Raw genomic sequence first — 24,849 nt, 5'->3', positions numbered from 1 at the left:
GGTAAAAAGGCTAATTATTAAATATTTCATTTTTTGCTCTTTATTGCTGTTTTTAATTTTTATAAAAGCTGTATTTTATAAAAGTTGTATTAGAACATGTATGTATTGATAGTTTACAAGTAAATGTATATACTGTGAGTATTCTCAAAAAAATTTAACTGATAGGATGTGTGAGCTAAAGCTGATTTACTAATTTATTTGCTTGCTAATCTGTTTAATAATTTCAACACTTGTTAATATGGTTTAATGTTTATTGTGTATTGACATAAATCAGACCTTAATTATTTCATTGGTTCATCTGATATTCAGTGTTATTTTTCTAGTGTACGTGATTGTTATCTCCTACCTGTATCCCTGTCTGCCAGTGCAGATACCTGAATTTGCAAGCTGCCCCAAAATATAGGAAAAACTAGGGTGACAGCCATTCTCCCAGGCTGAGACTGTGGCTTTAACCCTGACTCCAGTGCGTCTGGTGACACTGCCTTGAAGGTGACCTTGAAGCCAGCAATCAGAGGATGCGGACAGTATTGATGCTGGTGCTTTCCTCCCTTAATGGACTTTTAATTTTTTTTAAGTTAGTGTCTTCAAGCAGCATTTATTTTGAATGTTTTTTCACTTAAGCCTGTCATTCATAGTGTGAGTTCTGTGTCCATAGTAGGTCTATCCATCTTTTGTGGGTAAAATCAGATTAGCATCTAGAGTTTAGCAGACTGTTCCTGCCATATTCTCTAAGTCCATGATCTATGATATTCCGTTTTAACTGATGACTCTGGTTCTAAACCATTAATACATCAGAAAGGGTTGGAGCCTGGCAAAGTGAAAATCCTGCTTATGTTTTAGTCTGGGGGACAAAAGAAAAATGGCCACATTTTTGTGTGCTTCAGAGATGATTTCAGTGTTAGGGGCCTCCGGTCCTGGCTCTGATCTTATATTTAGGGTTTGCTCCTTCTCTGAAAGACAAGATGAAGGAATGACGCAGGGGCAGGCAGCCTTGCGGCCAGCACAGCTGTGTGACAGCGGGATGTCGGCCCAGGCACTCCACACACTGAAGACAGAGATCCCCATTGCTTCTTCAGGCCAAAGCGCTGGTGCATTTCTCTGGTCAGCTCAACATCAAGCTGACGAAGAGAGCACTGACCTTGACCTCCTGATTGGCGCTGTAACTGAAAGTGAGCACAGTAGTAGTTCTTCCAGAGTTTATTATTTTGCAAAAGGTTAATTGTAGCTTTTAATCTTCTCAAGTATTAAATGAGCCCCTTTATAGATTGTGGTTTGTACTTGCAGCCAGTCACAGCTTACGAATCCAGCAAAGAATTGAAGAGAAACCCCTGATCTTTTACAGCTGGGATCACAGGACTAGTCTGTGGGCCATACAGCTGCAGACCAGCTGACTGTAGTCATTGTCCCCCCCAGCGGCCAGCCCTGTGTCTCCATGCTGACAGTGCCAGCGTCAGAAAAAAACAAGGCTTGTCTAAGACTCTCTAATGTGGGTTGGGAGTGTCTCTGAGTTCTTTGCATGCATGCATGCTAAGTCGCTTCAGTCATGTCCGACTCTGTGTGACCCCACAGACAGCAGCTCACCAGGCTCCGCTGTCCACAGGATTCTCTAGGCAAGCATACTGGAGTGGGTTGCCATTTCCTTTTCCACTGAGAAGTTCTTTAGTTGAGCTGTTGAAATGGAATGAGTTACTAACTGTATCTGTTTCCCTTTATTCCCACCCCTGTGTCCCATAACAAAACAAAGTTGGAGAAAGATCTTACTTGGTAAGCAGTTCAGGGTTCAGAACTTTAGAAGAGCTGAGCAGCAGACAGTTGGTCACTATATGGGGAACATGATGAAGGCCCTGGAATTGCTGCGCTGCTCACAAGATTGGATATTTGGCAGCTTTGGTCTGGAAAGTCTATGTATAGCTTCATCCAGGGAGTAGGTCAGGCCCCAGGAAAAAGTTAGCTGATTGCTGGTATCAGAAGGCAGTCATGGGACTTCTGGTGGTGCAGTAGTTAAGACTCCATACGTCCATTACAGGGGTTGCAGGTTCGATCCCCTGGTCAGGGAACTAAGATCCCACATACCACACGGTGAGGCCAAAAAAATAAAAATTAAAAAAAGAAAAAAATCTCATATTTTGGGACTTCTCTGGTGGTCCAATGGTTAAGACTCTGAGCTTCCATTATAAGGGGGTGTAGGTTTAATCCCTGGTCAGGGAACTAATATCCTACATGCCACACACACGAAAGAAGCAGTTGGAGTTTGTACTGGGTAATTGCTTTCTGCATGGGCAGCCTGGATTCAGATTAGTAGGAGTGCGTTCAGGGGCAGAACAGGAAACCGGAGAGCGGTAGTGCCTGGCCACCTGTTGACCCGGGCCTCCCAACGGCCAGTATGCATGCTGGATGCCTGACAGTGTGGATCAAGTAGCAGCTCATGTGATTCTCTCGGGGTTTCCTATCAAAGCTTGTGGTGTTCCAGAGAGCCCTCCATGGGAGTGGGGACATCTGGGCTCCAGTCACAGCACTGTTTTCTCTGATAAGTATTAGAAAGTGTTAGGTGCTCAATCGTGTCCGACTCTTAGCAACCCCATGGACTGTAGCCCTCCAGGCTCCTCTGTCCAAGGAATTCTCCATGCAGGAATACTGGAGTGGGTTGCCATTCCCTTCTCCAGGGGATCTTCCCCACCCAGGGATCAAACCCAGGTCTCCTGTGTTGCAGGCAGAATCTTTACCATCTGAGCCACCAGGGAAGTGGCTAATTCAGTTTCCAGTCTGGAAAGCATTAACAGTGTTCACTCTTCGGTGTCTTTCTGAGTTGCTTCTTCTCTTATTCTGTGCTCTTTGATGCAATTATGGTTTGATTTTCCTCTTTGGGAACAGTGACCAAGTCTTCTACTTCAAAGGAAACCCTGCAGCCCCTGCGCTTAGTAGGATCTCAGCTCATTCCTTTGCTTCTCTCCACCTGAGCAGCCACAACTGTGGCTACAGCCTATGACGGGCACACCACCCTGTCCTGCTTGCTTGTGCTTTACAGATTTTATTCAGTGCTCGTAGCCACCCTCTGAATTAGGCTGCATTTATGCAGTCAGTCGACAAACGTTTGTTAACTGTGATTGTCTTGTGGAGACTTTAGTTAAGTAAACCAGGCAGTAGTGAATGAAGGATAAAGGTAACAAAGAACAGAGTTTAGGGAATCTGGGAAGCTCTCTGGGAGAAGTGATATCTTTTCCATGACCCAGGGGTCGGGCAGATGTTAGCCAGGCTGAAGGTGGGGCTGTGCCGTGGAGATGGGTTAGGAACCCAGACCTCAAAGGCAGACAGACTTGGTTTAAGTCCCAGATTTGCCACTCCACAGACCGCTTTAAAAAAAAGAAAAACCCACTGTCTAAGCAAATCACTTAACCTGCCTCGCCACTTTCCTTACCTGCAAATTCTTAGGGAATTGGCAGAAGGAGATAATTCATGGGAAGGCCAGGATCATAATGTGAACTGAAATGCCAGCTTTTATAATGAATACTAATATTAGCCTTTTAAACATCATATGTGTATGATTTGTTCCTTTTCTACATGCAGACTGTACCTCAGTAAAGTACTGTTGGGACTTGGCTGGTGATCCATTGGCTCAGACTCCAAGCTCCTAGTGCAGGGGGCCTGAGTTCAATTCCTGGTCGGGGAACTAGATCCCACATGCCCCAACTCTAGATCTCGAATGCCATGACTAAGACCTGGCACAGCTAAATAAATAAATATTTTAAAAATGAATATTTTTTTTAAAAAAATTAAGTACTGTTAGTGTGGAGAAAGTCATTCTGGCATGAGCCTAGTGGGAGGTGGGGACAAGGGAGGCATGAAGCCGGGAAGACGTGCCAGACCCTTTTACGGGTGAGAAGCCGAGGGTCTGCGGCTAAGCGTCCTCTAGCCAGGCGGTCAGTGATCAGGCCAGGGTCAGAACCTAACTGTGCCACACTCTGGGTGGTTCTGCTGGTGGATGTGAGTTGGTTTCCATGCCTGTGTTTGGACCAGCAGCTTCCATAACATCAAGTAAAATCAAGGACCCAGACTCACTGAAGCTAACAAACGATCATTCACAGCAGACATGCAGTTCAAATCCTGATTTGTGGGTTGTATTTATTCGGTTTTGGCAGCTGTGGACCTTAACCTCCGATATATTTTTAACACAAAGAAGAGAATGGTAGTGCCGGAAGGAGGAAATATGAAGATAAAAGAGAAGGAGAAACCACAGGTGCCTTTGTACTTGGAGCACAGCCTCGGGTGATTGTGAAAGAATGGGGTTTGGGAGAAGGAGGGTCAGGCCCGCCCCAGTCCTAACTGGAAGAGGGAGTTGGCAGCCCCTCCGCTTTGGGTGAGCGTCTCCTGGACTCTCTCCCTGGGCCTCCCCCTGCCTCTCCCTGACATCCCTTCTAGTGGGGTGGACAGAGTCCTGTGGCTTTGGGGACTTGAAACTGCCCCACATTCCTCAGAATCAGGCTGTTCCAGTGTTCCTGCAGCTTGGCGGGTGGTGGAGGGTGGTCTGTCCCTGTCAGAGCCATCCGCGAAGGACAACCACGTCTCCCCTGAGAGCTGTGGCCACATGGGTGACACAGGCCGTGGCCCAGGGGAACTCTGTAGAGCCACAAGTGGAGGCTCAAGCGGCTGCATCGCAAGCCTGGCTTTGTGGCCAAAACCAGTCCCCGAAGCACCTGGAAACACAGTTGCTCTCATTAACCAAATAGAAGAAGAAGGAGCAGAGACTGAGCAGCTGTTTGTTAGGGTAGTGCAGAGTGGTGGCTCTTCGCATGAGCAAGCCTGTGTTTTATCTTTCCTACTAAAAGGAATAAGTTAAAAATGTTACATAAGTTTGTTCACAAGTTGAGTATCTTTTAATGGTCTTAATAGAACTTCATGAGCTTTTAAACACCTTAGCCTGTTAGCTAGATTACTTTTGTTTTTATTCCTGAGTTTTTAGTATTTGATGTTAGCTTTTTAAAGGGGTTTTGAATTTCTAAAATAGCATGGTTCATCTGGAGATGACTTAAGAGTATCTTCTCATTTAATAATGTAAAGCACCTACTAACATACAGCATAAACCTGCATGTATGGAAGTATCCGTAAGCGGAAAGAGGAGGGTTTTGACCATTCTGGTTGAGCCCAGCGCCTAGGTTTAAAAAGCTGGAACCCCAGAATTGGACCTGGGCTGTCTAATAGAGTAGCCACCAGCCATGTGTGGCCACTGAGCACTGAACTATAGCTATTCTGAACTGAGATGTTCTCGAAGTGTAAAATACACACTGGATTTTGAAGACTTAATACAAAACAAAGAATGTTTAGTACAGTATTTACTACAGAGTTCTCTTAGTACAAACAAAAGCCTTTTAAAATAATTTTTAATATTTATTACGTGTTGAAATGATCATTTGGGGGCTTCCCTGATGGTCCAGTGGCTAAGACTCCACACTCCCAATGCCAGGAGCCCCAGTTCAATCCCTGATCAGGGATCTCACGTGATGCAAGGAAGATACCATGTGACGAAACTGAGACCAAATAAATAAATATTTTAAAAAGAAATGATAATTGGTTATGTTGGGTTAGTAAAATAGATTGTTAAAATTAATTTCACCTGCTTTTTTCTCTTTTGGTGTGCCTACTAGCCAGTTTAAAATTACATGTTTCCATGATGAGTGTTTATGGCTCACGTTGTATTTCCATTAGATAGTGAGTGCTTCCCTGGATAATTTTCTGACTTAGCAAAGAAGAAATGAAAGCAATTGGAGAGAAAGTGAAAGTCGCTTAGTTGTGTCTGACCCTTTACAACACCATGGACTGTATAGTCCATGAAATTCTCTAGGCCAGAATACTGGAGTGGGTAGCCTTTCCCTTCTCCAGGGGATCTTCCCAACCCAGGGATCGAACCCAGGTTTCCTGCATTGCAGGCAGATTCTTTACCAGCTGAGCCACCAGGGAAGCCCAATTGGAGAAAAACAATCAAATCTTTTATTCTTAAATTTCTCTTACTCATAAATAGCCTGTCTAGACTTAGGAGTTTCAAAAAGGGAAAATTCTTTACACTCTTTCTCAGAGACTGTCCTATATTTGAGATAACTTCACAGTATAATGCTTGTCTTTTTTCCTTTCATACTTTTGGTCTGGTAACTAACTGGACGGTAACTATAAGGCTGGGGATTTTATTAAAAATTTCAGAACCATGTTCATGCTGTTGGCTTTTTATATGTCTAGTATAATCTTATATAACCGGAAGCTAATAAAAAGTCTTTTATATGGAGATAGGTGTGTTAGTCACTCAGTTGTGTCTGAGTCTCTGTGACCCTATGGACTCTTCTGTCCATAAGATTCTCAAGGCAAGAATACTGGGGTGGGTTGCCATTTCCTTCTCTGTTTATATGGAGACATTACTGCAAAAATGTTTGTCATATCAAATTATGATGATCAGGGACTTCCCTGGCAGTCCAGTGCCTAAGACTCGCCTTCTAGTGCAGGGGGGTGTGGGTTTGACCCCTGGTCCGGGAGCTTAGATTCCTCATGCCTCATGGCCAAAAAAACCAAAACTTAAAACAGAAGCAATATTGTAATGAATTCAGTACTTAAGAAAAAGCAATCCCATTTGAGGACCATGTGGCCAAATGGCTCATAAATGACACTGATAGCAAGTTGCCGTTTTAGTTTCATAGTCCTTCCTTGACCATTAGACCTTCTTAAGCACCAGCCCATCCTTCCCTCCTTCCGTGGATTCTTCTTGGTTTTAGTAACATTACAAATAAACATAACCTGGCCTTGAGCATGGCTCTGAAGCAGCCGAGAAAAATCAGATCTGCTTCAACTTTTCTATTAACCTAGATGCCTTTAGGAATTTAAGCATAGTAAACCTGTTATATGTAAGAAAGTATTTTCTGCAACCAAATTGGATAAAAAAGAAAAGTATGGATCATATGTTAGGATATCTTTAGTGAAGAAGGTTTGTGTTTAAAAAGACATTTATAGAAAACTCTATCAATACATTTATAGAAAACTCTACCCAACAATAGCAGAAAGCATATTTTTTGTAGTGTCCATGAACCAGTCCCCAGATAGAAAATATTCTATCATAAAACAAACCTTAACAAGTTTAAAAGAACTGAAATTACACAGAGCACATTCTCTGATTCTAATGGAAAAAAACTAGAAATCAATAATAGAAAAATATCTGAGAAATTCCCAGATATTTGGAAATTAACAACATACTTCTGATTAGCCATGAGTCCAAAGATAGTCACAAGGGAAAGGAGAAAATATTTTTAATTGAATGAAATTGAAAATATAGCAAATCAAGAATTAGAGCTGACAGTGCTTAGAGAGAAATTAATAGTATTAAATGATTATATTAGAAAGGAAGAAATATCTGTATCAGGACTGAAGGAGAGAGCATCACTTCAGACTCTATAGTAATTAAAAGAACAACAGAGAAATACTACAAATAACGTTATGCCCAGAAGCTGGATAACTTAATGAAATAGACAAATTTCCTTATAAAGTATCAAAGCTCACTCAAGAAGAAATAGATAACCTGCATAGTCCAATAGTAACTAAAGAAATTGAATTCATATTTAAAACCTTTCTATAAAGAAAACTTGAGACCTACATGGCTTCCATAGCAAATTTACCACCTTTAAGGAAGAAATGTTATTTCTATACAAACTCTTCCAGAAAATAGAAGGAACACTTCTCAACTCATTTTATGAGGCTGCTGCTGCTAAGTCACTTCAGTCGTGTCCAACTCTGTGCGACCCCATAGACAGCAGCCCACCAGGCTTCCCCATCCCCGGGATTCTCCAGGCAAGAACTCGAGTGGGTTACCATTTCCTTCTCCAATGCATGAAAGTGAAAAGTGAAAGTGAAGTCACTCAGTCGTGTCCGACTCTTAGCGACCCCATGGACTGTAGCCCACCAGGCTCCTCTGTCCATAGGGTTTTCCAGGCAAGAGTACTGGAGTGGGGTGCCATTGCTAGATAATACCAAAAGATATTGCAAAAAAAAAACCCTTCGCTCATGCACTGGGACAAATGGACAAAAAAACCCTTCCTTCATACACTGGGACAAATGGACCAGCAAACCGAATTCAACAGTGTTTAAATAGCATAGGAGTTGTGTTGTGCTGGTAAACTGGCTCCCCAGTTGGTGGGGGAAACCCTCTTTGTATGGATTTCCATGGTGTAAATCTCCCACCATGACCAATTGGCAAGTTACCAGCATAAGGTCCCTGAACGTGGAGTTGGGAAAAGATGTGTGGAATCAGCTCTCGTGAGGTGGTACAACTAAAGCACATCATGATCCATTCTTTTCCCAAGAATGCAAGCTGCTCAACATTCAAAAATCAGTGAATGGACTTCACCATAATAATAGACTGAAGAAAAAGACAAACTGTGAATCAAAAATTGCATTAAGTTCTGTCCTAAGCAAAATAAGCCCACCCAAGCTGATGCTCTGAGAGTCCACTGCACTTCAGACCTTCCAGTGCTGCTGTTTCGCCTGTCCCCTTTTTTTGCATCGTTGCTTTGATCATTGCCCTTCCTTTTCAAACATCTAGATTATACCCTCTTCCCGTGGCCACTGCTTGCTTGCTCATCCAACATTTTTTAAATAGATGCAATGACTCATTGGGAGGATGGAGAAATACTCCTAGCTCATGCGAAAGATCTGGAGTGTATAAATCTATATAATTGGCTCTTAAATTTCATATACACACACACCCAATGACAAAGAAGTATATCTGTCTGTTTTTATTTCCAATCATGTGCTCATTATACTCTTTGTGAGGACTTTTTTAAATGGTTACTCTAGTGGGGTCGTGGAATGGTGAAATGACCGATTCTTCTCTCCTGTTTTGGGAGTACCTTTGTGTCAAGAATCTTGTTCTTTTAAAAATCTGAGTATCAACTCCTGACACACTACTTGGCATGTAGATTCAGTGAATATTTTGATGAATGGATGAAAGAATGAAACAGAATTTTGAGAATCCCTCACTTGCCAAGGATCTCAATTCAAGATTTTAGTGTGAGACTCAAATATTCACCATGGAAATGGCTGTTCCTTGAATGACAACCCCAACTCCAGTGTAGTGATCTTCAGCATTTTTCTGTTTATTTCAAAGACATTTATGAAATGAGAGTGGGAACAGAGTAATTAAAATTCCCTTAAGAACTTCATTTAAAGAGATCCGGGGCACCCGTATCATCTGAAAAAGTACTGTGGGACTGGCAGTGTTAAGTGATGAATACTGACTACAGCTAAAACCAGCTTTAGCAGAATTTTATAACGGTGTAACGGTGTTGTGTATTGCCTGTACTGTTCAATATGTTTGCTCCTTTGGTTGTCCAGTGGTTAAGAATCTGCCCTCCATTGCAGGGGATGTGGGTTTGATCCCTGGTCAGGGAACTAAGATCCCGCCTGCCCTGGGGCAGCTAAACCCTTGCACTGCGACTACTGAGCCCTTACTCTAGAGCCCATGCTGCGCAACACGAGAAGCCACACACACACACACACACACACACACACACACATACACACACACACACACACACACACACACACACACACACACGCGCTGTGCAACACGAGAAGCCCAAGCACCACCGTGAAGACCCAGCACAGCCTACACACACACACACACACACACACACACGTGTGTGTGTATACATGTTTGCTGTTTGTATTCATATGTGGATTTTTAAACTTATATTAATGGGTAGGGGAACCTGGAACACAACTTTAAAAGTTATTATATATCTTTAAATTTTGGTGTATTGTTGATCGTATCTGTGATTTATTTAATACCTCTTTCTTTTTTTGAAATAGCATATGTATAAGTGCAATTTATTTATTTGTACACTCTGTCTATTTGTTTTGGTTGTGCCGTGTCTTCGTTGCTGCATGCGGGCTTTCTCTGACTGGGGCGAGTAGGGGCGTCTCTTGTTGCGGAGCACAGCCTCTAGAGTGAGAGCTTCAGTCGTTGTGGTACACGGGCTTAGTTCTGCTAGGCATGTGGAATCTTCCCAGACCAGGAATCGAACCTGCATCCCCTACATTGGCAGGCAGATTCTTATCCACTGTGCCACCAGGAAAGTTCTATTTAATACCTAACTCTTGATCATCTGCTTTACTATGTGATTTCACTGAGATAAATGGAGAGTGGTACTGTAACATCAGTTAATATGGTCTGTGAAATCTCAAAGATTGTTTTCAGGCGGGCTGAGATATGGATGTGTTGGGTTGATTAAGAAGAACAGATCGTGTGGGATCACTGGTCCCCAGAGGAGGTCAGGGTGAGACACTTATATTTACATCAAAACAACTTTTAAGTTTCCTGATTTGCTTATCAGCTTCAAAAAGAGAAAGAAACCTTTAATTATTTAGGAAAATGGACATTATCTTTTCCCCACCTGAATCCAGGTTTTTAGTTATCAAAAACATATCAAATTACTCCTCAGCACTGATTATCCTTCAAGCTAAGCAACTTGTCTCAACAGTCTCTTGTTAAATAAGTTAGTACTTGCATCATTGTCAAGCTTGGCTTCAGTGTCCTGAATACCAAAGTGGCCATCGTTTTCATACTGAGTCAGATGTCTGTTTATTCTCATTTTATTAATGGAAAATTTTCTCCATCAGGGATGGATGAATGAGATTTACAACTATGATCCAGAAACTTACCATGCGACTTTGACACATTCAGTCTTCGTTCGACTTGAGGGTGGGACCTTGAGACTTTCAAAGCCCAATAAAAATATATCCAGAAGGGCAAGCTACAATGAAACAAAACCAGAGGTCACCTACATCAGCCAGAAAATCTACGACCTCTCGGACAGCAAGGTGAGCCTGTCTAATTTTGGAAGCTTAGATGAATGAAAAGCAATTGGAATCTTGGATGCTTTACTGTATTTTTTTCCCTTAAAAAGGTTGTGCGTGTTTTTAAAGGATTTTTCTAATTTAGAGCAGTACCTGTCAGGCGTTAATATGCATATGAATTACCCGAGTGTCTTTTAAATTGCAGAATCCGATTCAGCAATTATGAGGGAGCCCTGAGAGTCTGCATTTTTGTGACTCCCAGATCTTATCTATGCTGCTAGTCCACGGACCACACTTTGAGAAGCAAAGGCATCATACACCCTTCTGACTTCAAGAGTTAATTTTTTTGGTCAAACAGAAAGTCACACATTACAGTGCTGGCTAATAACTAATGGAGGCCCTACAAATTGGAAATTATGGGTATATATGCAGAATAGCCACATTTTGTTAAAAGTATCACATACTTCTGTTCTTGAGAAATGTAAATTATTTGTTATTCCAAAAAGCTGTAGGTACTCTGTTCTTAAAACTCTCGTGCATGATCTTTGAGTTTCCCCAAAATTGCAGAAGTTAAAAAAATTTTCTTTTTGTTTATAAATTCATTCTTAACTTGAGGTTGATTAACTTGAGCTTCTTGTCGAGATCTAGTTTGATAAATTCTTTTTTATCCCCTCCTCAGCTTAAGTTTGGCCTAGGGTCATTAAATTCAGTTCATATCCAGACTTAATTGATGATAATCCTCTGAACAGTTGTTGTGCTACTGTTACCTGGAAATCATAGATATCTGTAACTGGCAGATGTTCTTGAACATCTCCTTTCTGGACTTATTTTGAAGAAAAAGTCATTTCTATAAATTCTAGTTTCAAAGGTTCGCATGCCACAACTAAAGATCCCGTGTGCTGTAACTAAGACCTGGCAGTCAAATAAATAATAAATAAATATTCTGAAAAGTTATAGTTTCTCTAGTCGTGTTATGGACAGATGGTAGCTCTTTTACGTTCATCATTGCAGTCAAAAGTGACGGTGACGTCTGCATCTGTGCCCTGCACAGTAGTAGTGTTCATCATAGCCAATTCTTAATTTAGCATGTAAATCATTTCCCTTTCTCTGTAGGTTTATCTTGTGCCTAAAAGTCTGGCTCGAAAAAGAATCTGGAATAAAAAGTACCCCATTTGTATTGAGCTTGGTCAACAAGATGACTTTATGTCTAAGGCCCAGACTGACAAAGAAACTTGTGAAGAGAAGCCACCAGCTGAGCGGGAGCTGGGAGGCGAGGACCCTAAGAAGCCACCCCACCCTCAGGAGGGAACACGATCTGGCCATCGAGATCAGATACTCTATCTCTTTGGGAGAACTGGCCGAGAAAAAGAGGAGTGGTTTAGGAGATTTATTCTGGCATCTAAGCTGAAGTCAGAAACCAAGAAGCCACCTGGTGTCTCTGGAAGTAGAGCAGGTAATGACGTGTGTGCTGAGTGCTTATGTATTTTTAAAGGGCCTGTGAGCGGACTGAGAGAGAGTCCCAGGTAGGAAGGAAGCCCACCCTGAACTGGTGACTGTGCCACCGAAGGTGTGTTCAGGGGTCCTTTCCCTTCTAGGCTGCTCACTGCAGTACTCTGAACTGAATCATTTAATCAGTGATGGAAACATTCATAGTTTTGGTTTTTTTTCTCTTTGCTGGTTCCTTAAGGACTCTATTTATTTTTACATATTGAGGCTCCTCTGAGAGAAGCAGCAGCAGGAGAACCCTAGTTATAATAAGAAGGCCGTGAGAAGGCAGCTCATGCTCTCAAGCTCCCGGCCTTCAGCATGGCCTCCATGCCCAAGACCAAGTGCCAGAATCCTTGGGCTCCTGACTTGCTGCGTTTGCACCAGGCCCCTGTGCTCATTTCCTGTCCCTCTGTCCCATGTACTTTGCTTGGAACGTCACTGACTCTCTCCCTGTCCTCCAGACGGGGCCTGGAGGACACTGTCTTTGCTTTCTGCGCCATCTTTGCTTTTTGCATACGCAGTTCCCTCTACCTGGCATGCTCTTCCCCACCTGGGCCGGGAAAATTGCCAACTGTTTCTTCAAGGGGCAGTCCAGAGGTCACTGCCTGTGGAGGTCAGTGCTGCAGGAAGCGCCTCTCAGCTCTCTCGGGCAGAGGCACTCTCCCTCTGCTTCCCAGTCGTGCTTCAGTTACAGTGCTTATTACAGAAAACTGTGGTTTATTTGCCTGGGTGCCTGAGTTCAAGGGCAGTTATTGTGTATGTCTTAATCTTTTTCTTACTGTGAAACTGGCCCAGAGAAAGTGCTTGATTTAAACAATGTGTTGAATGAATGAATGAAAGATGGTGTATTTGTCCATCCACAGGCTTAAGGCAGTTCCAGTTAGCTTTCTGCCCCCTTTCCATGTGCCCCTGGGAGGTATGTCAGTCCTGCATTTGACCCTAAGAGGTTACCAGGAAGAAAGAAAGGTACCTACCAGATATGTATCATGGCTCCCATTACTCCAAATCATCCTGAAGAAAAATGAAAACTCTCCTAAAAAAGTGATCTGTCATTACAGTGGAAGGTGTCTTTCAGGGTGGGAAATAGTCTTATGTTTTTTGAACAGTGATTGATAACATTTTAGCCACTTTTCAATTGAACCCAGTGGAGTACGCTTTGTGTTCCGTTTCCCTTGGTGTTACGCTCTTCGTGTGTGTTAACAGCCATCTCTTCTTTGTCCCAGGGGTTTTGCCCTCACATAGCAGACACAGCAGCCCCTCAGGGCACCTGACCCACAGCCGCAGCAGCAGCAAAGGCAGCGTGGACGAGCTCGTGGCCCAGCCGAAGCAGAAGGAGCTGGTGGGCGGCGTGCGGCAAAAGATGCTTCTGGACTACAGTGTGTACATGGCTAGGTGTGTCCCCCAGGAAAACCGGAGCCCCCAGAGGAGCCCTGTGCAGAGCGCGGAGAGCAGCCCCACCGCGGGGAAAAAGGTAAAGCTGGCTGCCCTGGCCTGGCTGTTCTACGTGTAAACTCAGGTCTTCGTACTTCAGCCCTTCGAGCAGCTCTTCTGTACCAGGCCCTGTTCCAGGCACTGGGGACACAGTGATGAACCAGACAGATGAGGGCCATGCTCTTAGGGAACTTGAACTCTAGTCTGGGAAACAGTGAGCAATGAACATCAGGTGCTGATAAGGGTTACAATAAAGCCAAGCAAGGGAGAATTGGCTGCTTTAGATTGATCGTCGCAGTGCTCTCAAGAGGAGGGCCTCTTTGAGGATGCGACACTTGGGCAGAGCCTTGGCCAGAGTGAGGAAGCGAGCCCTGTGGTCTGTGTCGGGGGAGCGTTCCAGGTGTGGGAACCAGAAGGTTCAGAGGCCCCAAAGCAGGGATGTGGCTGCAGTGTTCAGGGAACCGCCATGAGGTTGGCGTGGGTGACAGTGAGCGAGGGACAGAGGCACGGCCTCCTCAGGTCAGCTCCTTGGCAGTCAGATCGAGGCCCTGGGAGGGTTTTGAGCAGGACATAATGTTGATCTGATTTGAATTTGAAAAAGATATGTGACTCTCATGGAGAAGAGGTGGAGGAGGAAGAGGGTGGATGGGAGGTGATTGTGGCAGCCGAGAGTGGGGCTGAGACTGAAGGGTCACAGCAGGGCTGAGACGCAGCTGCCTTTGGGAGACTCTTGGAGGGAGCTGGCTGGGTTTGCGGGTGAATTCCACGCATGATGGCGAGAACCAGAGCAGTCAGAGGTTACCCCTAGCATTTGATCTGAGCAGCTGGGTGACCAGTAGGGAAATTCACAAAATCATTAGCAACAGAAGTCTAATTCTTCAATAACCATTGTATTCTCAACTTCTCAGACTCCTCAGCTGTGTCCAGGGCTTTTGAAGGTTTACCATCAGCATTATTTGCACAGTATTAGTATAACAAGCTGGACATTGACTCGAGAGCATTTGTGATTAATATAAGCTGCCATCTGCCAGATTCTGCTAGATCCTTTAATAGAATTATTCTGATCCCTCGAACAGTCTTGCAAACCAGCTAGTACTGTCTCCATTTTGTAGGTGGAGAGACCCCACCTCACAGACGTTAATTAGGTTAATTTTACAGTTGCTAAGTGATGGAGCACTCAAAACCTGATCTGAGATTCCAAGGTCCTTTGGCTGCCAGGACTGCCGTCTTGGTGGGTCCTCTCAGACTGCTTTACCGCAGGCCTCCAGCCACTCAGGTTCTGAAGCACGGCATCCGCCTGTGGAGTAGGACGAAGCCATGTTCAGTTGCTAAAGTGTTTGACATCTGATCAGATGACCGTGTTTCTGTTAACCGAAGCATCTGGGGCCTTCCTCTTTGTGCCCTCAGCCTTTATTTCTTCTGTTGACCCTCTTCACTATGGAAGAGGCCCCAGAACCTACCCCCAGCCTACTCTGTCAGGGCCAAAAAAGACCATATGCCTTTGCTGGCCTCTGACCCACTGCCTGTACCTCTGACTTAATTTACCAGCTAGAGTGGGAAGTAGGCTTCCTGCTAAGCTAGGGTGGGATCATATACAACTGTTCTAGAAATGTCCTGTTTACCACTGACTCCCACTCCCCCACCCCGGTTCCCTTTCTCCCTGGGCAGTCAGCTGTCTTGACCCTCATCAGACTCAGGAGGATCTGGAGGAGAACTGTGTGATGTGAGAAAATGATCTGAGTAAATGCTTGCTTTTTAAAAAAGAGTTCTGAAAATTAACAGCTTTACAGCATCGTTCCCTCAGTATGTGTCTACATGTGCGTGTCTCGCCTCGTCTCTGGGGTCTGTGGGAGGCCCTGCTGGCACGTGGCCCAGCCCCCGGCCTAGCGCTGCTGTTGCCGACCTTTCTTCCAGGCACTTTAGCACTACCCCTTTAGGCACCAAGATCTCTTTTCATCTTCTGCGCCTGATAAAAATCTCTAAAAACCACATGGCACTTCCTGGCCCCCTTAGGCAGAGCAGGCAGGGATGATTTTATCTTGCCTTGCTGATTTAAAGACTCAGTACAACACATGGAAATTCAGGCCTGTGGTCTGGCGAGGCCACTGAGTTAGGGCCTTTCATCCCGTCTGAGCCATCCCAGACCACAGACTCTGCAGCATTTTCTGTCAGTTGTCCGTTGGCTGGTGTTGCTGTGTGTCCTTCTAATTGCCCTTCCTTGAGTGCTTATCCTCATCTCCCACCCTTCTCCTTAATTTACTGATTCTAATCTGCCCGAGCTAGGAAACAACAGAGAACCAGAACTGTGTGAACAGACAGCTGTCTTTGGAAGAGGGGCTTTTGAAGAAAGTGCAGGAGCATTGGTGCTGGGTTTCCACATCTGCTTGGCCGGCCTGAAGCACATGTTGGCTACATCCTGGCTCTCAGGTGGTCTGAGAGTAGAGATGGTTGTGAATAAGGTATAGGCGTGTGTGTTGGTTATCTATTGCCATGTAACAAACAGCCCCAAATGGGGTAGCTTAAAACAATAGCAATGATTTATTTTGCTCACAAATTTATAATTTCACCAGGCCTAGCAGTAAAGCTTTCTTCCTGCTCCACATAGTGTCAGATGGGGAGGCTGGACCCGGGGCTGGAGGGCCTGCTTCCAAGATGGTGCTCACACGGCTTGCGTGTAGACACTGAGTGCTGGCTGGGAGTTCAGGCTGAGGGCCTTGGTTCTTCTCCTTGTGGCCTGGGCTTCCTTCATTGTGGTGGCTGGGTTCTAAGCACAAGTGTCCCTAGAGAAAAAGACAGGTAGATGCTATACCGCCTGTTATGACAGTAAAAGTATGGCTCATCTCGGAAGTAAAATAATGTCACTTCCTTCCTGCGCTATTAGTCAAAGCGGTCAAAGAGCCCAGAGGGGCATAGATGCTACCTTTTGCTGAGGGAGCAGCAAATTCTTAGAAGAGCATTGCACCATTCTGGGGACATAAGATCTGCTACAGTATTTATTCCTGTACACCTTTCGTTACTTTTCAGGCTTTTCTGTTCAGTGGAGATAGTTCTTTACTAGTTTTATTTCTCTTTATTTTTGCCGTTTGAGCAAATGAGGACCCAACCCCATCTTTGATTTTCCTTTCTATTCTTTGCCTGTGAAGCGTTAACATGGTTCCCCAAACCAAAGCTGTAGAAAGCCATGCTCAGAAAAGTGCCATCTCCCCCACCCTATTCATCCATGCCATCCTCCCCACCCCCACCCTCACCCCAATAGTGAACCAGTGTCCTTAGTCTCTGGCTCATCCTCTCTGGGTTCGTTTCCCCTCCTTTCTTACACAGAGGGTATCCATGCTAAGGACACTCTCCCGCATGCTCTTTTCACTTACCAGTACACTCTGGAAATCACTCCACGTCAGTTCTTAGGTATCTTCCCTTCCTCTTGTTTTTTCTTAACGCAGCCGTGAAGACTGACTTCATTGTGTTAATGTTCTATAGTATATTCAGTCTCTTATAGGCATATAGATGGTTTATGATATTTTGCAGTTACAAATAACACTTCAGTGAACAACTTTGTTTATGTGTATTTTTGTCTTATTGGGGATATAGCTTCACGGTAAAATCTTAGCAGAATGTCAAAATGTAAACTCACATGTGGTTTTGTTACATATTGCCAAATTCCCCCCCATAAGGGTTGCACCAGTGTTCATTCCCGCTGGCCACAAGATGCCTGTTTCCTCACAGTTTCATCAAGTGTGGACCTTTCGGATGTGGTCATCTGTGCACGTCCTTCCTGCCCGAGGCGGCCAGGGTATTTCTTTGGTTCATGTTGCCTCTGCTGTCATGAGTCCAGGAGGGATTGAAGGGCCTCTGAGACTCAAGGGGACCTTGGACATCTCTTCAGGTCACACTGTCCCTCTGTCAGTGTGGGCCACCATCTGCATGCTTACCTCAGGTCACATGTCCTTCCCCTTCTGTTCAGGGAGCTTGGGACACAGCTCCAGCCTGTGCCCCACTCTGCCGCTTCCTCTGACAGGCCCTGTTCAAAGCCTTCCTCACCCGGAGGGCTCCAGGTCTAATGGCAGTGTCCACACGCTTGGCCTCCTTTTTCATACGTTGCCCAGTGCTGAGCTGGGTCAGGAGGTGAGTGAGGCTGCAGGTGCCCAGGAGCCAAACCCATGTTAACAACAGCCAGTGATAATTAGTAAATGTAGACTGCTGCTGCTAAGTCGCTTCAGTTGTGTCCGACTCTGCGACCCCATAGATGGCAGCCCACCAGGCTCCCCGTAGACTTGGATTAAACAGTACTAAGCACTTTTGTTCGTTATTCTCACTCAATAATTAAAAGCTACTTTAGGGGTTTCTGAAGGCACTTTGGAGCTCAAAACTTGAATTATAAAATACCACTGTTTTTGGAGGAAGGGCCTGGTTCTCCAGATGGTTAGCAGTTAGCTGTCAGTTGCTGAGCCCTGACTTGCCCTCATGATTCTCTGTTATCTCACAAGCACAGGCTGTGCCAGCCTCTGAAGTCTCCAAAGCCCTGTGATCTTGGTGCTTTTCTCTTTTCTCAGGCAGCTTACCCTCTAGAACAGTGAGACCACAAGGCTGGCTGAGGAGACCCAGAGCTGGACCATCTTGTTGAGGTGGTCTCCTTGGTTTGAGGAGAAGGTCTAAATTAAGAAAATGAGGAAGCTCTTAAGAAATGTCTAAAGGTGGGATAGTATTACCTGGAGTGGGGACCTAAGGAGGGGAGACCCACTGGCAGCCTGTGGATTTGCTGAGGGGTGCAAGGCCAGGGATGCCGCTAGTTCTGTGGGCCCCAGAGCGGCCTGCCTGGGGAGGGGGGACATCGGTGAGGCCGTGCTCTGTGAGTCCTCCAAGCATGCGGCTCTGGTGTTCAGATCGCATCACGCACTGCCACACTGCTTTTTGCTGGAAGGTGTTAAAGTCTGCCCCAGGTCTGGAGAGTCCTCTCTTCATTATTACTAGTTCCACTATCTTGTTAACCTAAAAACTGGATCATAATGGACTACCTCCTGTTTGGTGTTATCAGGAGATAAGAACTCTACAAAGCAAACAGGAATCAAACAGAAACCAGGAAGTCTTAACAGGCAGAGTGGCTTCCCAAGGCTTTCTCTTTGCCTCCTCAGAGTCTGCTTTTTAAATTTTTAAAAGTAGAATTGTGAAGTGCTTATCATACAATAAGTAAAAAATATAAAGCCATATATCCAATTTAAAAATAAATTTTAGAAAGCCTCCAGGTAAGAGTGTCATGACAACTCAGTGGGGGAAAGTATAGTTTTTTCAGCAAATAGTGCCACAGCAACTGGATATCCACATGCCAAAGAATGAGGTCAGACTCCTCCCTCACACTGTATACAAAGGTTAACTCAGAATGGATCCTAGAAGAACAGAAACTATGAAACTCTTAGAAGAAAATATAGGAGTAAATCTCTGTGATTTGGAGGTAGATTAAAACTTCTTAGATAAGATACCAAAAGTATGCACAACCAGAGGAAAAAAAAGATACACTGGACATCATCAACATTAAAACATTTATGCTGCAAACATACCATCAAGAAAGGGAAAAAACAACCCAGAGTTTGCAAATCATATGTCTAAGAGCCTTGTACCTAGAATATATAACGCAGGGGTCTGCAGCCTCCAGGATCTAATGCCGGGTGATCCGAGGTGGAGTTGACGTAATAATAATAGAAATACAGTGGGCAGTAGCGCTTGAACCATTCTGAAACCATCCCCCACCACGAACCTGGTCCGTGGAAAAATTGTCTTCTATGAAACCAGTCCCTGGTGCCAGAAAGATTGGGGATCACTGGTACAAAGGACTCTTACAACTCAATAACAAAAACCTAATTAAGAAATAGACAGAGGATCTGGACAGATATTTCTCCAAAGAAGATATACAAATGACCAGTAAGCATACAAAATATATTCAAAGTCGTTAGTCATCAGAGAAATGCCAATCGAAACCGTAATGCAGTGCTACTTCTCAACCAGTGGGATGACTAGAGTGAAAAGACAGTCGCAGTTAGTGAGGATGTGGAGAAACGGGAACCCTTGTACGGTGGGAATGTGAAGTGACGCAGCTGCTGCAGAAAGCAGTTTAATGGTTCCTCAGAATGTCTTCTATAGAGAGTACATCATGTGACATGCCGGGCTGGATGAAGCACAAGCTGGAATCAAGACTGCCGGCAGAAATATCCATAACGTCAGATATGCAGATGACACCACCCTTATGGCAGAAAGCGAAGAGGAGGTTAAAGAGCCTCTTGATGAAGGTGAAAGAGGAGAGTGAAAAAGTTGGCTTAAAATTCAACATTCAAAAAACGAAGATCATGGCATATGGTCCCATCATTTCATGGCAAATAGATGGAGAAACAATGGAAACAGTGACAGACTTTATTTTCTTGGGCTCCGAAATCACTGCAGATGGTGACTGCAGCCACAGGATTAAGACACTTGCTCCTTGGAAGAAAAGCGGTGACAAACCTAGACAGCATTTTTAAAAGCAGAGACATTACATTTCTGACATTATGTAAAGTTCTGTATAGTCAAAGCTATGATTTTTCCAGTAGTCATGTATGTATGTGAGAGTTTGACCGTAAAGAAGGCTGAGTGGCAAAGAATTGATGCTTTTGAACTATGGTGTTAGAGAAGACTCTTGAGAGTCCCTTGGACTGCAAGGAGATCAAACCAGTCAATCCTAAAGGAAATCAGTCTTGACTGTTCATTGGAAGGACTGATGCTGAAGCTGAAGCTCCAACACTTCGGCCACCTGATGCGAAGAGCTGACTCATTCGAAGGGACCCTGATACTGGGCAAGGCTGAAGGCAGGAGAAGGGACAACAGAGGACGAGATGGTTGGATGACATCACCGACTCAATGGATATGAGTTTGAGCTAGCTCTGGGAGATGGTTGAAGGACAGGGAAGTCTGACATGCCGCAGTCCCCGGGGTTACAAAGACTGAGCAACTGAACAACAACAGAATGGTAAATAAACTTAAAAGTTACGGGGTCCAGTTCCACTCCTGTGTATATATCTAAGAGAAATGAAACTGTGTCCACACAAAAACTTGTGAACAACTGTTCACAGCAGTGTTATTCACAGTAGCGAGAAGTGGAACGCAGCTGAAGTATCCATCGATTGAAGAATGAAGGAGTGTGATGTATGCACATAATAGAGTATTATTCCGCAATATGAGGAAATGATGGATGTACTGATACGTGCTACATCATGGGTGATCTTGAAAACATTATGCTTAGTGCAAGAAGTAGTCACGAAAGAACACACATTGTATGATTCCATTTTTATGAAATGTCCAGAATAGGCAAATCCACTGCCATGGATTAGTGATTGGTTGCCCCAGGCTGGTGGGGATGGAGTCGGGGGGAATGGGGAGTGATGCTAGTGGATACAGGGTTTCTTTGGAGGTAATGAAGATATCCTAAAATTGACTGTGCTCATGGCTTCACGACCCTGACTATATCAAATACCACTGATTATGTTCTTTAAATGGGTGAACTGTATGGAATGTGGATTGTGCTGTGTCCTTAGTCAATTCAGTCGTTTCTGACTCTTTGCAACCCCATGGACTGTAGCCCGCCAGGCTCCTCTGTCCATGGGATTCTCCAGGCAAAAATACTGGAGGGGGTTGTCATACCCTTCTCCAGGGGATCTTCCCAACCCAGGGACTGAACCTGAGTCTCTTGAGTCTCCTGCATTGGCAGATGAGTTCTTTACCAGTAGTGCCTCCTGGATTATATCTCCGTACATCTGTTTTTATAAAAGGATACAAAACCACGTTAGTTACATCTGTTGTTTTTTTTTTTTAAGCAATGTATTCTTAAAAGTATATGTACATTGAAAACAGACCAAAAGAAGATACAATTAAAATGTTTTAAATAATTAAATCTGGATAGTGGGATTATGGGTGTTTTCTATGGTACTTACGTTTGGTTTTGTAATTGGGGAAACAGCCCCTGTGGGAGGGTCTTCCACTGTTCCTTCTCCTGGACCATGCAGCCCTTTGTGAAACCCTCATGACACCAGATTGTGTGTGACCAAACCTTAGCAGCAAAGCCGCTAAGCTCTTTTTGTCCCTAAAAAGCTGGGCTCACATTAAAGAGAATACATTTGAATCAGTTCTAATGAGATGGATGAAACTTGAGCCGATTATACAGAGTGAAGTAAGCCAGAAAGAAAAACACCAATACAGTATACTGACACATATATACGGAATTTAGAAAGATGGTAATGATGACCCTGTATGCGAGACAGAGAAAGAGACACAGATGTATAGAACGGACTTTTGGACTCTGAGGGAGAGGGAGAGGGTAGGATAATTTGGGAGAATGGCATTGAAACATGTATACTATTATGTAAGAAACGAAGTGCCAGTCTATGTTCGATATAGGATACAGGATGCTTGGGGCTGGTGCATAGGGATGATCCAGAGAGATGATATGGGGTGGGAGGTGGGAGGGGGATTCAGGATTGGGAGCTTGTATACACCCGTGGTGGATTCATGTCAATGTATGGCAAAACCAATACAGTATTGTAAAGTAAAATAAAGTAAAAATAAAATTAAAAAAATAAAAATAAAAATAAAAAGCTGGGCTCATCTGGCTATTTATAATAGGAGACAAGTAAACCACACAAAGTAAATCTGTACTATTTTCTTTCTACGGGTTAGTTTTTAATAAAATATCTCCCGAGAGCTAATCAGACCGTTCTAAAGGCCTTGCTTCAGCTCCCGGCCATTGAGCTCTCCAAACTTTATTTTGGGAGCCATTTTTAGAAACGTACCCTTTCTAAATATACATCTTTATTTGAAACGGTGGCATGAATATACTTCTCACATTCCTCTCTGCAGCCAAATAGCAGCCTGAGGAAATATATGCACATTTATTGTTTAAGGTGTTACATGTTTATGACTTCCATTGAAAATGCATTCTTTCTAGCAGCCTGTTGAACCCAGATTTTGTTCATAAAGCTGCTCTGATGCATTGTCAGTATTCTGCTGCTCCTGGATTTTTCTTTGTTCCCTTCAAGTCTGAGGCGAAACCCTGCATTAGAAAAAGGAACAGTTGAAAAGAAAAACACAGCCTGCTTGTCAGTAATTTCGGAAATTTGTTTCCACATCATATGCCTTTGGCTTGGACAAAAGTTGTGAAATAGGCTTTGTTTCTTGCTATTGTGTTAAACCCCGTTTCCTGTGAATAACTCGGGTGTAAGGAGAGGTTAGTAAAGGGCCAGCCCTCCCACAGGAGAGGAGAAAGAGTGACCTCTTCTCTGTATAGCCTACAGATATGAGCGTGACATGTGCTGTCCTGCGTGGGCAGCATTTTGGCTCTACCCGGCTCCCTGGGGGGAGGAGGGCATTGTTCTTGGGTGACCGCTCACTCAGAAGTCTGCGTGGATAATCTAATGTGACTCAGAGACAGTGAGTAACCTCGGAAAAGCTAGACCGGATCCCTCTCGGGTGGGGTGTAGATGTTTGGGCAGAGAAAAAAAACGATTCCAAAATCCACATACAACTTGAGGCATGACAGTGCTTGCTGGGCACAGACTCCTGCTCATCCATCCAGGACCTGGTGGCCGAGGTGCCCTGGTTGCTTGCTCTCAGAAGCCTGTGCAGCACGAGAAGGGCACAGAGAGGGTGCCTCACAGCTGCTCACACGAGGCAGCTGGAGCTGTGTCTTCTGAAATGCAGGGACCGACATGGGTTTATTTTTTAAACCAGAGTTTAATTTTTTTTTTTTTCATGAAACTCACCAACATTCATAAGGGAGAACTTTGAAAACATCCCAATTTGAAGGACTCCTCGAACATAGAATATCCCTGCTTATATGCAGTAACGGGACTTCCCTGGTGGCTCAGACAGTAAAAGCGTCTGTCTACAATGTGGGAGACCCGGGTTCGATCCCTGGGTCGGGAAGATCCGCTGGAGAAGGAAATGGCAATCCACTCCAGTTCTATTGCCTGGAAAATCCCATGGACAGAGGAGCCTGGTAGGCTACAGTCTGTGGGGTCGCAAAGAGTCGGACACGACTGAGCGATTACATTGGGAAATGCACGTGAACACCAAGTCCCCAAAGCGAGAGACGGCACACGCTCTGATGGGAGGAGAGGACAGGTGGGCGCTGGGTGGTCTGCCAAGCTTCACACACGCTCAGTGGCCAGTTCTACTGGGCCAGACTCTTAAGGGCTCTGGACTTCAGAAGAGTCACATAGATACCTGCCATAGACCTTAAGGACACTCGCATGTCACCAGATCTCTGAAGTGTCAAATCCATGAGCACCAGGCCGCGCATGCGTGTACTCTGCCACCAGCCTAGGACACAGCTGTGTGGGGCTGCCCAGGACAGACGTGACTGGCGTGAGCCAGCACGCGTGGCACACAGAGGCGTCTCTGTGTGTAATGGCTGCAGGCAGCCGTAAGGAATCCAAATGCATTTGTATCAGCCGTAGAGGAAAGAGGAAGGGTGAACAGCCCGCAGATCCTGCATTTCTAGTCCTTTTGGCCTTTGCTTTCCAAGGCTAATTGATTCTGTGAAGCTGTCATCTCATTAGAGCCCTCGGCACAGGGCACAACTGTCACACGAGGGGCCAGTCAGTCCCTCTGACTCCCACAGGATAGAGCACTGGAGGACGGGTGGGTGAGGCTGTGAGTCAGGCTGCGCTGATGAATTAGGGGCCTCAGGCAGGGCACTGATCGGTGCTGAGTCGGTTTTTTCCTCCTAAAATAGAAGTGAAAGTTCTGTCTTTCTGGGGTATTGTGAGATGCCAGTGAGGGAGCCTGAGAAGGAGTCTTACCCCAGGGCCGGGTGTAGGGTCAGTGGATGCCCCCAAGCGTCACTTGCACCATGACAGGGGCCGTGGGTGTCCTGGCCACTTCTCCCTCCTCTTGTCCCCCACCCTGGCCCTCTCCCACCAAGGGTCTAGAGCTCAATACTCTGCCTTGGAAATTAGAGGCTGACAGGGTTTGCTCTTTTCCCACCTCCCACATTGGGCTTCCCTGGTGGTTCAATCAGTAAAGAATCCACTTGCAATGCAGGAGACCTGGGTTCAATCCCTGGGTTGGGAAGATGCCCTGGAAAAGGGA

General features: G+C 44.7%; 1 protein-coding gene across 1 annotated transcript in view; it reads left to right on the top strand.

Moving 5' to 3' along the window:
* Window positions 1-24,849, top strand: part of TEX2 (testis expressed 2) — a 112,489-nt gene that overhangs the window by 56,078 nt on the left and 31,562 nt on the right. The window contains exons 3-5 of the mRNA XM_069541755.1: window positions 10,648-10,848; window positions 11,938-12,277; window positions 13,536-13,783. Of these exons, the coding sequence (XP_069397856.1) occupies window positions 10,648-10,848; window positions 11,938-12,277; window positions 13,536-13,783 (789 nt within the window). The remainder of the gene's footprint in view (window positions 1-10,647; window positions 10,849-11,937; window positions 12,278-13,535; window positions 13,784-24,849) is intronic.

The sequence above is a fragment of the Ovis canadensis genome, chromosome 11, assembly GCF_042477335.2.
Source record: "Ovis canadensis isolate MfBH-ARS-UI-01 breed Bighorn chromosome 11, ARS-UI_OviCan_v2, whole genome shotgun sequence".
NCBI classification, from domain to species: Eukaryota; Metazoa; Chordata; class Mammalia; order Artiodactyla; family Bovidae; genus Ovis; species Ovis canadensis.
Note: the sequence above shows the minus strand (reverse complement) of the source record. Positions and strands in the feature narration are given on the sequence as shown.